At 33.4% G+C, this 15,305-nt stretch overlaps 1 protein-coding gene across 1 annotated transcript; it reads left to right on the top strand.

Annotated features, from left to right (window-relative positions):
• Positions 1–32: 32 nt before the first annotated feature.
• On the top strand, positions 33–14,375 carry LOC117338759 (nucleolar protein 56-like). Its single transcript, XM_033900074.1, is given in 11 exon segments — positions 33–82; positions 1,758–1,968; positions 2,243–2,410; positions 3,469–3,667; positions 4,531–4,718; positions 6,717–6,868; positions 11,061–11,161; positions 11,684–11,832; positions 12,516–12,607; positions 12,609–12,638; positions 13,259–14,375. Coding segments are annotated over 11 exon segments (1,578 nt in total). The 5' UTR covers positions 33–79; the 3' UTR covers positions 13,544–14,375.
• The last annotated feature ends 930 nt before the right edge of the window (positions 14,376–15,305 follow it).

Below are 15,305 nucleotides of genomic sequence, written 5' to 3'. Positions count from 1 at the left end.
TGTTCATTGGTCTATCAGAAAGCGCTTCACCAATCAAATTAGGTGTTTATAAACTTCAGCTAATGGCCGAAAAGTGAAAATGGTAGGTGCACGTGGGTTTTTAGCGTACTATTTTGGATTGGTTAAAATCTAATATTTTCAGCTTGTTGACATGCATTATACTAATGTCTAATGTTGTTTCACCATAAGAGCAAGCTAAAGATAGTAAATGTGAGGCCGATTTTGCTCTATACTTGGATTCACAATCGCTGGATCCGAGTCGAGCAGATGCGTGCCGCAAGCACAATAATATTAACATCAGAATTCGAACATACAGCAAGGAGTTAACTGTAAATCATAATATCTAGTTTCAGGAATATTTGTTTTAATGGAATATTTAAATTAACAATTAAGCTTCTGTTGTTTTTCATGTTAATGCATTATTATTGATATTTACAATTTTGCAAATGAGCGTGTGTAAAGCGGGGGGGGGGGGGGGGGGAGGTATAATTAATATTCAAACACAGCTCTCTGGCAGGGTGACACAGTGCGTGCCAAACGTTCAAATCTTGTACAGGACATTCCGTCTGGTGAAATAGAAATGTTTACCAGACCGGACAAAATTCTACCTGACCAAAAAATATCCAGAGATACAATTATAATTCAAATTCCACCTCTATAAGGATTTAATTGAATAATGTTCTATTCAACAATGAACAATGTAATGAAATTTCCAAGTTTTAAATGGTATCCAAAGTTTTGTAAAGGAAACACAGAAATTGAGATGTTTATTTCCTCCTGGGAACTGGAACTATCAGAACTTTTATGCTTTAAAGCCTTGCACGGCACTGCACCGGGAACACATTTCAATGGCGGAAACATCGTCTGGAAGTTATGATAGAAAATATAATAAACGGCCCGTATGAATTCTGGACCAGACAATCAATCCAGCGAATCAGACTGAATCGGACTGACGACAGTTTTGCCGGATATGTCCGACGTAGTTTGGCATGCACTGGGGTGAACCGAGTGTGTAGCGAGCCCCATGTGATTCGCTTCGAGTGGTATATTAAGTCAATGATTTTAGTTTTAAAAAAAACCCACGTAAATCAGATAATTTTGGTACCTGTTACCAATATTCAATAATACACAAACCTGAACATTAATTAATTACATGAAATGGTTAAATCCAATGTAAGGCAATCAAAATAAATTCATGCTAGTAAGATTTCCCACGAAATTTCAACTGATATACAGATTTGGTGTTGTATACCTAGGTGAGCAAGGTAAAAAAATCTTTTATTGAATAATCATATATCTTGTCGAGTAGTACAATATTGAAATGTGGAAATTGAAGATTTTCAGTGATGATAGGCTAATAAATTGCTAAATTGTGTTAGAAATGTTTAATTATACCAAATAATAGGCAAATATCATACGTATACCCATAGCAAAGTTAAACGACATCTGCTATTTTGTAGCATTTTCAAGGTTCATTGTTTTGCAGCACTACTATTATTAATCAATGGAGGGAATCGTAGCTCTGAAGATGACCAGCTGTCAGAAATTCATTAATATTGTCTGTGTGTCATCCAGAGGGGATGAATAGCTATTAGTTAGCAGTTGCTGTGGACTGGTGCTTTTTTATAAAGTGTTTTTATATGCAAGCACTAAAAAGTCTGGGACGGGATTCTGAAAAAGACAATTTTCTTAATTAATAGTTAGAGCAATCGTTAAGTTTTTTTTTTATTATTCATACATTCTGTCTTTTTCCGCAGGGAATACAAGTGCTCTTTACTCTGTATGAGCATGCCTCAGGGTATGCCTTATTCAGGATTAAAGAGTTTGAGGAGGTGGGCATGCAAATTCCACAAGTTGAACAAAGTGTCACAGATCCAAGTAAATTCCAGTCCATTGTCCAGCTAGTAGCATTTTCTCCATTTAAAAGTGGAACAAATGCCCTTGACAACATTAACAGCATTTCTGAAGGTAAAGTATAGAGTGAAGTTTATATTCTTGTGTGCTCCAACTAAAAATTTACTGAAAATTAGCCAATTATTTTTTCTTCAAAATAGTCATTTTAAATGGATAGTAATGACACACTGTCAGCACAATGTCATTTTTATGACTCCAGTTTTGAAAACCATCAGTTACATAAAATGTAGTTTTATTCATATGTATTAACTTACACATGTAGGATAAAATTAGGAATTTTCTATTACTACATTGCATTTTTTAAATGGCTGGCTTTATTCATTTGTAGGCCTCCTACATGAGGATCTTAAATTATTTCTCGAGACACATGTCCCCAAGCCTGGGAAAAAAGAGAAAGTTGTTGTGGGAGTGGCAGATTCAAAGATTGGGGCATCCATAACAGAAGAGCTAGGAATCAAGACTAATCACATTGGTGTAGTACCAGAAGTGTTGAGAGGTACAAAGAAAGAAATTTTAAATAACTCATACCGTATTTGACCCAATAAGGGCGCCTGTCCTAATAAGGGCGCCCCTACCTTTTTTCAAGAAAATAAATCTTTGACTGAGTGTCAAAATGGTGTTCAAAAGTAATAATTCATGTGAAAATTTTGCTACTTTATGTGTTCTATTTTCTTTAAAAGCAAATTAAGTAACTTGAACACAAGTTTTCGCCACATTTTCTCAATTCGTACACACACACACAGGTGACATGTCAGTGCAAAGAGCACCCGAAACTAAACATACAAATAATAAGTTACCCTCTTTATTTGAAGATAAAGTAAAAGACTTCATTCTTGTTTATAAATAACTTTTGTTCAGAACAGAAAGCTAGTAAATGACATTGAAAATAAATTAATAGGTCAAACAAAACGATGTCTGATATGATCTGGGAAATCACCTGTGTCTATAAATAGAACACAAAAGAGTTCCATTTGAACATAAATGGTGGAACACACGTTCTCTGGTCTAAAGATCAGCTTGCATTGTTTACATGTTTACAGGAATATTCAAGTGATGTTTAAGCTTAATATATGATAATGAATAGATATCTTCATCTGGAATATTTTTATGACTGAATATTTTACCGTTTCCACAGCCTTGGGTATTCTGCTATAAGGTACAGTCTGTTTCATAAAACTTCAGAATAACTAATCTTAATAAGGGCGCCCCCACTGTCAATTACCCGCGCCCTGCGCCCTTATTAGGTCAAATACGGTATTTCTATTACAGGTTTTGTTGCATTATTTTTTAACAATCAACAAATCAATCACTTCATTGAATTTGGACCCCACTTTTGGAAAGGCTGTTTCTGTTGTAGGAAGATCTGTTGAACAGACATTAGTTTCTTGCCAATTTTATTCAGGGATGTTAAAAACTGTTCCATTAATAAAAAAATATGTGTTTAACTTAATCACATTTGTACAGTTATCATCATAACAACACAGATGATTTCTGAAGGTGAACATTAAAATTGTTTTTAAAACTAAACATTGCTAACTTTAACAATATTTATAGGGATCCGAGTACACTTCAGTCGAATGGTGAAGGGTTTGAATGAGAAGTCCGAGAGTAAGGCCCAGCTGGGTCTGGGTCACAGCTACTCCAGGGCTAAGGTCAAGTTTAATGTCAACCGACAGGACAACATGATTATTCAGAGTATCAGCTTACTGGACCAGCTTGACAAGAACATCAACACATTCTCCATGAGAATCAGGTATAGGCTACATTGAAACAATGTATTTTAATGTGTTATGTAATTGCATGATGATGACACTGCACACGCACCAAGTTTAAAATTTGACTTGCTGCTATTTTTGGACATTAAAAGATTTACTAAAATGATTTTACCATAGAAAACTAACAGCGATTAAATCTAAACAATTAGTCTGACTAGAAGTTATGTGAATTCTTGGCTGGTATGCTAGCACATAACTAATTAGTAAATGCTAGAAACATAAAAACAGCCGGGAACAATGATGAAATTGGCATTATGGACTAGAGTCTCTGAACATGTAATGTTGATAGCCATTTCTGAGTTCTGACATCAAGCTTTATGCCAAGCACCTAATGCAGGGTTAGCACCGGCCTTGAGAAAGCCTTGAATTTCACTTTGGGACTTGAAAAGCCTAGAATTTCACTTTGGGACTTGAAAAGCCTTGAATTTCATTGTGGACCTTGAAAAGCCTTGAAAATAGGTTTACAGCCTTGAAAAATCCTTGAATATTAAGGTTTCAATAGGATAAGTGAAACCCTGGCCAATAATCATTTGGATTCAACTTTGTCTATGACACCTTTCCTAAAAACGTTACTGTTTTAATAAATGTTTGTAAGAATAATCACCATATAAAGTCATATTTTGATCAAGTGCTGTTGAAGTGGATAGTTATAAGTTGCTTTTTTCTCATGTTCCCTCTCAAGATGACTTAGATGACGGGTAAAATGGGCCTTGGATATTTAATTAAGACATTGAAAAAGCCTTGAAAAGGCCTTGAATTTGGTTTATTAAAATCTGTATGAACCCTGTAATGAACTTTGTGTTATTTGTCAATTAAATGAAAGTCACGTTTTCATTTCCAGAGAATGGTACTCCTACCACTTTCCAGAATTGGTTAAGATTGTCAACGATAACTACATGTTTGCCAAGGTGGCACGATACATAGGGAACAGGAAGGAGTTTGATGATGACAAGCTGGAAGGTCTAGAGGAGATAGTCATGGACAGTGCCAAGGCTTCAGCCATCCTCGATGCTTCAAGGTCATCAATGGGTTGGTATCAAACATATCTGTACATTATAAAGAGAACAAACTGACGTTTAACACCTTTCTGAGGTTTCTGATATATTGTGGTGTTCTAATTAATCTAGTTTGTCGAGTATCACTTGTTGGAGATGATTGACCAGTTTCAGTAAGAAATCTGTAATCGAGTTTTGTCAGAAATGCCCAAAATCTTGATAAACATAAGAATATTAGCTGATTGGTATAACGTGAGAAAAACTTGTCCAATAGATTGCTTGATTGTGGTTGTCGTTTATATCAAATAAAATACAAACTTCTTAATGACTGGAACGGCACAGTAAACACTATGAAGGAAGGTAAAAACCATCAAGACACCAAAGAAAGATAATTGAAAATTAATTGATTTTAATCGATCATTGGTTGGATAAACAAACTATCGATAAGGAAATTTGAACCAATTTCAATCATTCAGTATCAAAACTTGTGAAAAGTAGTGATTGATTTGTCACTGATGATCAGCAATGATTGAGTGACTTGTGCACAAATAGGGCCAATGGAACTTTTTATTGATATACAAGATTTTATGAAATCTTCAGACTGTGAAGTGAAATTACAGTAAAACTCGGATAAGTCGAAGTCGACGGGACCAAGCAAAATATTTGACTTATCCGATGGTTTGACTTATCCGTGTTCGTGTGTATACGGAGACATAATGACATTTTACTGACCTGAGAATCATCGGTTGTAAGTCGAATACATGCTTGATAACGTGGTCTAAAAGAAGCAATAAATGATTAAAAGCAAATTAACTTAACATGATAACAATTATTCGTTAATTTAATAAACAATATTATTATTCAAGGTTACAGATTAAAGCAAAATACTTGTACAGTATAGAATTATCTTTCCATAGACAGGTGATTTGCACACCGATAGCCGTACACATTGCAGCATAATACTCTATGAAAACGATACGTATATAAGAATATACATGTATATATTGTGCTCACATTATTTCTCTTCAAATCCGTCTATATTATTGTATAATTAAACATTAAGAAACAATAAACAGTTTAGGAAAATCTGATTGACAGCACTGATTTTGTATAAAAGGCCGCGGCCACTGAAGAATGGTTAGTGTTTTATCGACTGCATGAAATTGCCACAAGGTTTTGCACAGAATAAAATAATCCCGCATCTTATTGTTATCATTGCATAGGTGCATTTGGAATTTATGGATAAATAAAACAATGTCAGACAAGTATCTTAAAAGTGTATATTTCGGCATGATACGTAATTTATCGTTTACTTTTTCCTTCTATTTTTCGGCTGCCATGCGTATCAGTACAGTAAACAGAGCACATGATGTTATGGCTTGTAGACTTGAACGTGTACATTTTCATCAAAGTTATTTACACCTTTACGGTTTACTTCACCTGTCTAAACAAAAGGATGATGTTCGACTGACAGTCAGGAACTAACAATAGGCTCTGGTAACACCATTACGGCTGATTGGTTACACTCGTTCAATTAGGCCGATATCAGCAAATTTTACCTGAGACAGCATGACGCCTCGATGTTCGACTCAAAAATGGAAATTTTCGTATAGTTTAGAAGGGAGGGACCAAAAAATATATTCGACACAACCGCAGTGTTCGATTCAACAGTGTTCGAATCATCTGTGTTTAATTTACTAAGATAAAGAAGGGGAAAAATCGGGGATCAAACAAAACATTCGACCCATCCGATGTATTCGACTCAAGCGTGTTCGACACAAGTAATTTTTACTGTAAATATAATTCCTTTTGCTGAGATGTAAGGCGTTGAGGTGAGAGCAGATCTAGATCTGCAAATGTGAATTTGAAAAAATCTTAGCAAAATATCATTCAGACAGACAAATTCCAAGTGCATTTCTCATTTCTTTCATTTACATCCTTTAGATATAAATGTTTTGTCTAAAATATGGTGTTGATATTTTCTTGATACAGTATTTAGTAATTTACAGTTTGTGTTTTTTCTTTACACTAGGAATGGATATTTCACCCATCGACTTGTTAAATATTGAGACGTTTGCCACCAAAGTTATCTCCCTTACTGACTACCGTATGAGCCTTGCTCAGTACCTTCACAGTAAGATGACCCAGGTCGCTCCAAACCTTGCCACACTGATTGGTGAACAGGTAATAGAACCGAATACCCTGTGCTTTAATAATATTAAGGGTTTTTTGGCTCACATAGTCATTGGTAATGCAATGTCATAGTGTAAAATCTGTTATGTTGTACGGTATTAAATTGCCCCAACTATAGTTCCAACAAAATTAAGAAGCTAAACACTTTTCTAATTTCAAACAAATGTTAGAGAAGAAAAATATTATAAAATATATAATTGGTAAACAAATTTATATAACACAATGAAATTTGTTTGTCGCAAGAAATGATGAAATTTGGCTTTATGGACTAGAGTCTCTGAACTTAGTGTTGATAGCCATTTCTGAGTCTTGTTTGTGCAAAGAAGTTTAATATGTTTGACAAAAATGATATTTTTGACATTTATGATTTGCTAATATTGAAATGTATCTTGTTTCTTAAAAAAATGTTATGAATCCAAAGTTTTGAATTAAATTTCTGGCAGATCTATAGAACAAAATTTTACAAGATCATGTATATATACATTTCTTTTCCTTGCATAACAAAAAAAAAATTGTTTTTCTTGAAAAGCAGCAGAGAATTTTTTCAAGTGTTCTATCTGCATAAGCTTTCTGTGGCTAATATATATTGTAATATCAATGGAAGGAAGTACTCATGTGATGTATGGATGTCATAGAAATTGAACAAATTTCATTTTAAAATGTTCAGTTTTACAGTTACTAGGTGCTTGCATTTTATTTTCCCCGTGCTTTTAATCTGTTATACTTGTCATAGTCAAAATTAATTTAGAAAATATATACTGCAAACAAAATTATGTCCTGTAAGTAATTTAGTAATTATTAGACGATTGGTGTTGCCATGCAGATTACTGGTGATTTGTTAAAACAAGAAATGATGAAATTGGCTTTTTGGACTAGAGTCTCTGAATTTTGTGATGATAGCCATTTCTGAGTCTTGTAAACAGTGAAGATGGCATTTTATTTGGAATTATTTCATATCAAGTAACCCTGTAAATAAAATATGATAATAGAAAATGTAGTGAATTAAATATAAACATATTGGTATAATCAATATGAATTGAATATTGTTTTTAGGTCACCTGAGACAAAGTCTCAAGTGACCGTATTCTAATCGCCTTTTGTTCTTATTAAAACTCTTGCTGATGATTATAATGGAATTATATCTATAAGGGATAACTTTAAGAAAAGATTTTGTAGGTAGCCATTTTATAATACCTTTTATTTGGAAAATATATGGACACATTGTCTATTGTTATGCAAAGACATGCCTTGATATATGTTACATGTTACCTAGTAGAGGACTGAATTTAGATTTAAGCATACCTGTCTTACAAGTCTATATATTTCAAAGTTCTGAAAGATATTAATTTTCTACTAAAGCAGCAGTGAGGGATAAGCATACTGTATGTTGCAAGAGTTAATTGTGTTGGATCCATGCTTGTTAAAAATTTATAGAATATAATTATATTAAGTGACTTATACAAGAAATGATGAAATTGGCCTTTGGACTAGAGTCTCTGAATTGTATGTTGATAGCCATTTCTGAGTCTTGTTCTTGCTTTCAAAAGTAAAACAAGTATTTTGATTATCGCCATAATACTAAATTTGATGACCTGTACATTTAATTAATGTCAGGATGCCTTTGGCACCTGCCATGATAGTCGTGGTGGGTAAATTTTGTTAGTCACACTTTTGTTTCCGGCTAACAACTTCTCTTTTCTGTAATACAAACAATATACATCCGCAGCCTGATATAGTTCTTATTTTAACAGCAATTATTGACACGATTTAACCGATTGTTTTCCCGTGTTTACTGCAAATATTTAAAATGAAATATGAGTGTTAGGTGTTCTAGACTATTTTAGAAAATAAATATAAACATTTTCCTTATCAGTATATGCAATTTTGTTGGCGTAGGATTACGTAGTTTTGTCTCAATCCTGCCTTGAAAACGAAAGAAAAAAAATCAGTTTGATCGTCGTGGAATTTGCATGCGTCCACAGAAAAACTATCCACATTTCTTAGATACATATGTTCATCCTGCGTTCACATGTAGGAACATTTCATATAAGCCTAAAACCAACCGTGTTTATGTAGTCAAATGTTTACAATTCTATAAATAGGTTTGCAGCCAAACACTTCAGCTGTCATGTGACTGATCACATGATCATCACTTATCGGCCAAAATGGCGGTTATATCTAATGTAACTAAAACAAGCGACTATTCGCAGTTTCACATTTATTTGTATGTTGCTAGAATACGCAAGAAATATCAACAGGAATTGAAGGCAAGTTGTAACAAACTACATTGCCGTTTTCATGAGGATTTTAATTAAATAAGATTATTATTTGTTTATTTGAAAAGAATCAAACGATACGTACTGGCGTCTTGTTTGTCAAAACTGTAGACCTAATGTCTCGTCGGACAGCGCGACCGCAGTTTGTTATTGGAGGTAAAAAAAATCATTTTCGATGTTTCTAGAGGTCATAAAATAGATGTTTGTTAGGCCTAATTGACATCTTATAATATAATTTATTTAAAAAAAAACTTAGGCTGTGTACATCATGTAACTGTTAATAGACCGATTTGAAGTATATCAATAATCTTCCACAAACATTAAAGAAATAGGTCAGGGAAAGAACTATACTCAGATATTGGAAAGTTTTCAGCAGGTAAATATGATATATTTTCTTAAATATATATATATATATATATATATAGAATAGGAATATAAACCAGATTAAGACATTTCATCTGATACAAATGTAGCTGTCTAACTATGAAATCCAATTTTAAATTTCTTATTTTATGCTCTCAGACTCTGACATTTCTCAGGGCCTTTGGCCCTTTGATTATGATATGTGTAGTGATTAAGATGTTAAGAAATGTATCTGACAAATGCAGCAATGATGAAATTGGCTTTATGGACTAGAGTCTCTGAACTTTATGTTGATAGCCATTTCTGAGTGGTCTGTCAGTAACAGGATCCCAGTATCATTTTAAAATTTTGTCCCCAAAAAATCATCTGGTATTAACAATGTAATTCTTATAAATTGTTATAAGTTTAATTAATAGACAAATGGAAATTTAATTAGCTTTTCTCAGATGCTTAGTATAACAATATTTATTTTATAAGTTTTTTCTGGCTTCATGTTGTTTTAAAATGGAGATTTTAATTCCAACGGTAACAGGATGATTAGAAGAAATGATGAAATTGGCTTTATGGACTAGAGTCTCTGAACTTTATGTTGATAGCCATTTCTGAGTGGTCTGTCTTGTACAGGGTTTGGAAGGATCCCAGTATTATTTAAAAATTTTGAACCAATAAAATCATCTTGTATTAACAATATAAAATACATAATAGTTATTAATTGATATAAAAGTTTGAATGATAAATAAATGCAAATTTAATTAGCTTTCTCAGATGCTTAGTATAATATTTATTTATTTTATAACCTTTTTTTTTACTTGAATTTTTTTAAATGGAGATTTTAATTGGAAACAGGATGTTTACAAGAAATGATGAATTTTGTGATGAAAGCCATTCTGAGTGGTCTGTCCTGTACAGGGTTTGGAAAAATTTAAAAATTTTGAACCAATTTAATTGTCTTGCATTAACAATACGTTGTATATACATAAAAGTTATTAATTGATAAAGTTTAAATGATCAATAAATGCAAATTTAATTAGCTTTCCCAGATGCTTAGTATAGTAATATTTATTTATTTAACTTTTTTTTTATTTAAAATTATTAAAATGGAGATGATAATTGGTAACAGGATGTTTACAAGAAATGATGAAATTGGCTTCATGGACTAGAGTCTCTGAATTTTGTGATGATAGCCATTTCTGAGTCTTGTAAACAATTTTGTGATGATAGCCATTTCTGAGCCTTGTAAACAATTTTGTGATGATCGCCATTTCTGAGCCTTGTAAACAGTACTATACAAGTAAAATACTATACTTCTGTACCAGTTTTTGTGAACATGTTGTAAATCTCTGCTGAATGATATATGTCCCAATAGTTGTACCATGTTTGACTGCAAGGATGTAATTGAAAACGTTCAAAAATCATATTTTTGTTCCCATTCCTGCTTTGGGTTCAATTAGGCAAAGGCTTAGCCTCTAGATTTTGGCCAAAAAAGTGAAGCTCAAAACAGTGTATAAAAGTAAGTTTTCTTTAATATTGGAAATATGTTACAGGTTGGAGCCCGCCTGATAGCCCATGCTGGATCATTGACCAACCTGGCAAAGTATCCAGCATCTACGGTACAAATCCTGGGGGCAGAGAAGGCTTTGTTTAGGTAAAATGATATTTGTTATTGTCATGTATTTGTAAAAGAAGTTTATAATAATTCAGGAGTTGTCCAGCAAATCTTCTCATTGGTATAATGCTATGTTTACTAAGTTGGCCCCTGTCCCCCACGGGACCATGTAAATTACATACACTGATTACTATAATAGATTTACAAAAGACAGCAGACTAAGAAAAACAGTCGTCGGCAAAACACTTTAATACCCCAAGCACTCTTAGATCTATAGCATGCCACAGACCTTCCATTTGTTTTTCAATAATGTAGCCTTCAACTACTGTTAGCAGACCACACCTCAGAATCACCCTTACTGTTCACTATATACATGCTCTGAACCCAGCTGACAAACTAGAGCAGTTCAAGTCCTATCAAATGGGAATGCTGTAAATTGCACCAGATAAATGGTGGATATAGCTGTAATTATGAAGAAGAAAAAAGAAAACTCATTTAAATATTGGAGTCTGTATTTGCTACATTTAAGATGTGCTAATGATACTTCACTTTGTGTTACAGAGCTTTGAAGAGCAAAGGAAACACGCCCAAATATGGTTTGATATTCCACTCCACATTTATTGGCCGTGCTGGAACACAAAACAAGGGTCGTATTTCACGTTATCTGGCTAACAAATGTTCCATTGCCTCCAGAATTGACTGCTTCTCAGGTGAGATCAAAAGAAAAAATTGGAATGTGTAAATCTTTGTAAAAGTGCTCACAGCTATTAAAAATCAACTCAACTATGATGACATTGCCTATTTGGACTAGAGTCTCTGAAGATTGATGTTGATAGGCAGTTCTGAATTTGTTGTACATCGATTTGTTCAGGGTACATTCATCGACATCTTTTCTGCTTTAAGAAACATATTTGTTGGTATTCATTTCTATAATGAACAAACTTTTTTAACAGTAACACAAGTAAAGAAACCTCAGTATGATTTGTTCATTTCAGTAGGGATCAAGACAAGTCTTCAGGTATATTTCTGTGTAAGTCAGGATGCTGAAATCATGAATCATATTATTATATCATGGTTGTTTGTATCCTTGGGTAAGACATGCTACCCCAATTAACATTGTGCAGGCTTTCCATGTGTTGTTCAGTATAATAGTAGCCTTCAAATACTGTATGGAGGCCATGCCTCAGAATTACCCTGTCTGTTCTATAAGTGATGAACTCCACAGACAAACTATAACAGTTGAAGTCCTATCAAATGCTGTAAATTGCACTGGATAAATGGTGACTTAAGCTGTAATTATGAAGAAGAAATGTGAAGTTTTGCTTACAAAATCTGGAGTAGGCATCAGTAATCCATTCTATATCTGTATTTGGTGATCTGTTTTATTTTACAGAATACCCTACATCTGTATTTGGTGACCATCTCAGACAGCAGGTCGAAGACAGACTGAAGTTCTATGAGACTGGAGATGCACCATCCAAAAACCGTGGATGTCATGAAGCTTGCTGTGGAAGAGGTCAGTTGGCACATTGATTTGGGATTTTCATCATGCTCTGTAGACATATTTTTTTTTGTATTCAGCACTCGCATGTGAATCAGAAAATTGATATGACCTGAAATGTATAGCAATCTTTGGTTTGGATATGTAACTTCCACTGCTCTAGTTCTTTAATGCTGAAGTAAATACTTGTAACTGAAATTATAATATCTACAGGTACAATAACAATAAATTGTCTTGAGCATGTTTCTTTCAAAATCTGTGAGGAAACTTATTCTTGGGTGGTCGGATGGTAACACACTTGCCTTTCACCTACGAGACCACATGGGTTGGTACTCCAGTTTCCTCTCACAATAAGGCCCCTCCCTTGCTTCAATATGGACCTATTAGAGTGATTAATATAAGTTGATATAATTTTTTTAGTAATTGTTGTAAAATAAACAAAGTTTATATTTACCTTTACATTTATTTATTTACTTCAGACTGCATTCTTGATTTAATGGTAAAATGAAGAAAACATAAAGACAGATAAAAACCATTAAATACCATAAGTTTACTTTCATAATATAAAGATGTATGTATTTGTAATACAAATCTACAAAACGTATCAAGCTAAATTTGAACATTTATTTTTACAGGCTTCAGAGGTACAGAAAAAGCTAGCAAAGAAAGAAAAGAAAAAGAAGAAAAAGGATAAGAAGAGGAAATCTGAGGCTGATGAGAGTGCAGCCGATACGACAATGGAGGCAGATACCACAGCTGATCTAGAGGATGAAGAAACATCACCTCCTAAAAAGAAAAAGAAGAAAAAGTCCAAGGGTGAGGAGCAAGAGATAGCCATGGAGATGGACGAATCAGGAGATACCGGTGGTGAAGAAAAACCTAAGAAAAAGAAAAAGAAGAAGAAGAAGGATGAGGATTAGAGGCTACATGACATTTACTGTGGCGGAGGTGTTTGGGAAATAGATAATGGATTGTAAAATAGGATATGTGTTCATGGATTCTTTTTCTGTGGGAGACAGTAATACCATAAAGTTAGTTAGCTTGATGAAAAATTAATTATATGCTTCATACTTTATGTACATAGTAAGCACAGTTGAATTTATTATGGTTGAAATATATACTCCATAATTGTTAAAAGATAATATTGGTGTCATTGTTAAAGAGTATCTGACATGGCGGAGAAATATTGCATCATCTGATACACAAGCATATTTCTGGATTTGTTGTCGGGGACCAACATTTTTGTGAGTCAATTTTTATGTTGATTTTACATCAGGAAAGTCAACAAGTTTCTCCATCTAAATATTTACCTAAAACTGACACCATACTTTTAGAAGTTATACTGGGCCTAATCTGTTTCTCAAAGACATCCAGTGTACATTGGTTCAGTAAGATTATAAACATGGACATTTAGATCTGAACAAAATCTAAATGTAATAATTTCATGAATCGAATATGAATCACTGATATTGCAATCTGAATAGTTTAAAATATGTTGTGTCTATAAATATGACAGGGCATTCAGGTTTGGTTACAGATCTTTCTGGGAAATATGGATGAAAATAGGTTTTCCTTTGTGTTCATTAAGAGATAAAATATCCAGACTTGTTTTGTGGGGTCCATGAAGTTACCATTAAAACTAATTTTGTGAGTCCTGAAATATTCACTTGTTATAAAATTTCATTTACAAATTCATGTATATTTTACCTGTCTGGAAACTGGTTTTAACCATTAAAATTGAACGTGAAATTTGTTGATTGTTTTTATTAGTCCTACCTTCTACGAAAGGCACATAAACTTATGCCGTGGTATGTCTGTTTTCTTGTCATCCGTACAATGTCATATTTTTCCATTAAAAGACTTCTCATAAACCAGAAGTCCCAGAATAAAAAATATTTGACTCCTGGGAATTAGCACCGGGCAAACTTTTCTATAGTAATGATCTAGACCCATACTCAAAGTTACAGGTGTCAACATTATTAAAAACAATAATAAATTATAAACTGAAAGGTAGAGAATCATCAAAGCCGTAAATAAGGGTGAGCTATGCAGGGCCTTTGGACCTTTTGTCTACACTGACTTGTGAAGTTGAATTTCAATACCGCTATTTTATTAGAACTACTAAAAAGGGATTTTGTCAATGAGTCCTTTTTAGAATGATGGATCGTAGCTGATAGTGTGACCTTAGTTTTAAAAAATCAACTTGTGGACAGGATATCTCGAGTTATACATCATCTACTGAAATCAAATTTGTTGAGAACATGTACATGTAGTAATAGATAAGGACAGAACTGATAAAATCTGGGGACAGCTTTAGAGAATAACAAATAAATTTCATTTTTCTTTGTCTATATAGTAAAAACTGATTGTCGAACAATACATTCTGGGGAAAATATATGGTCTTCTCCACTTCAAACTGAAAAGTATGATGTGTATATGAAAGGAATGATGTATTTTAATGCTATTTACTTGTGTAATGTATATCTGATGTTTTATATTCCATGGACAGTATCTTTGTGAATTGTTCAGACTGATCAGATGCCCTAGATTCAACATTATATGTGTTACAATTGTGTGAGTCGAAAGGGAGCTATTTTAACTGTCGATAGGTTGAATTAATGTAACTAATATAGAGGTACATTCCAGACCTTTATGTTGCTGATATCATTAGGCTTAGCACAT

This window comes from Pecten maximus, chromosome 12, assembly GCF_902652985.1.
Source record: "Pecten maximus chromosome 12, xPecMax1.1, whole genome shotgun sequence".
NCBI classification, from domain to species: domain Eukaryota; kingdom Metazoa; phylum Mollusca; class Bivalvia; order Pectinida; family Pectinidae; genus Pecten; species Pecten maximus.
Note: the sequence above shows the minus strand (reverse complement) of the source record. Positions and strands in the feature narration are given on the sequence as shown.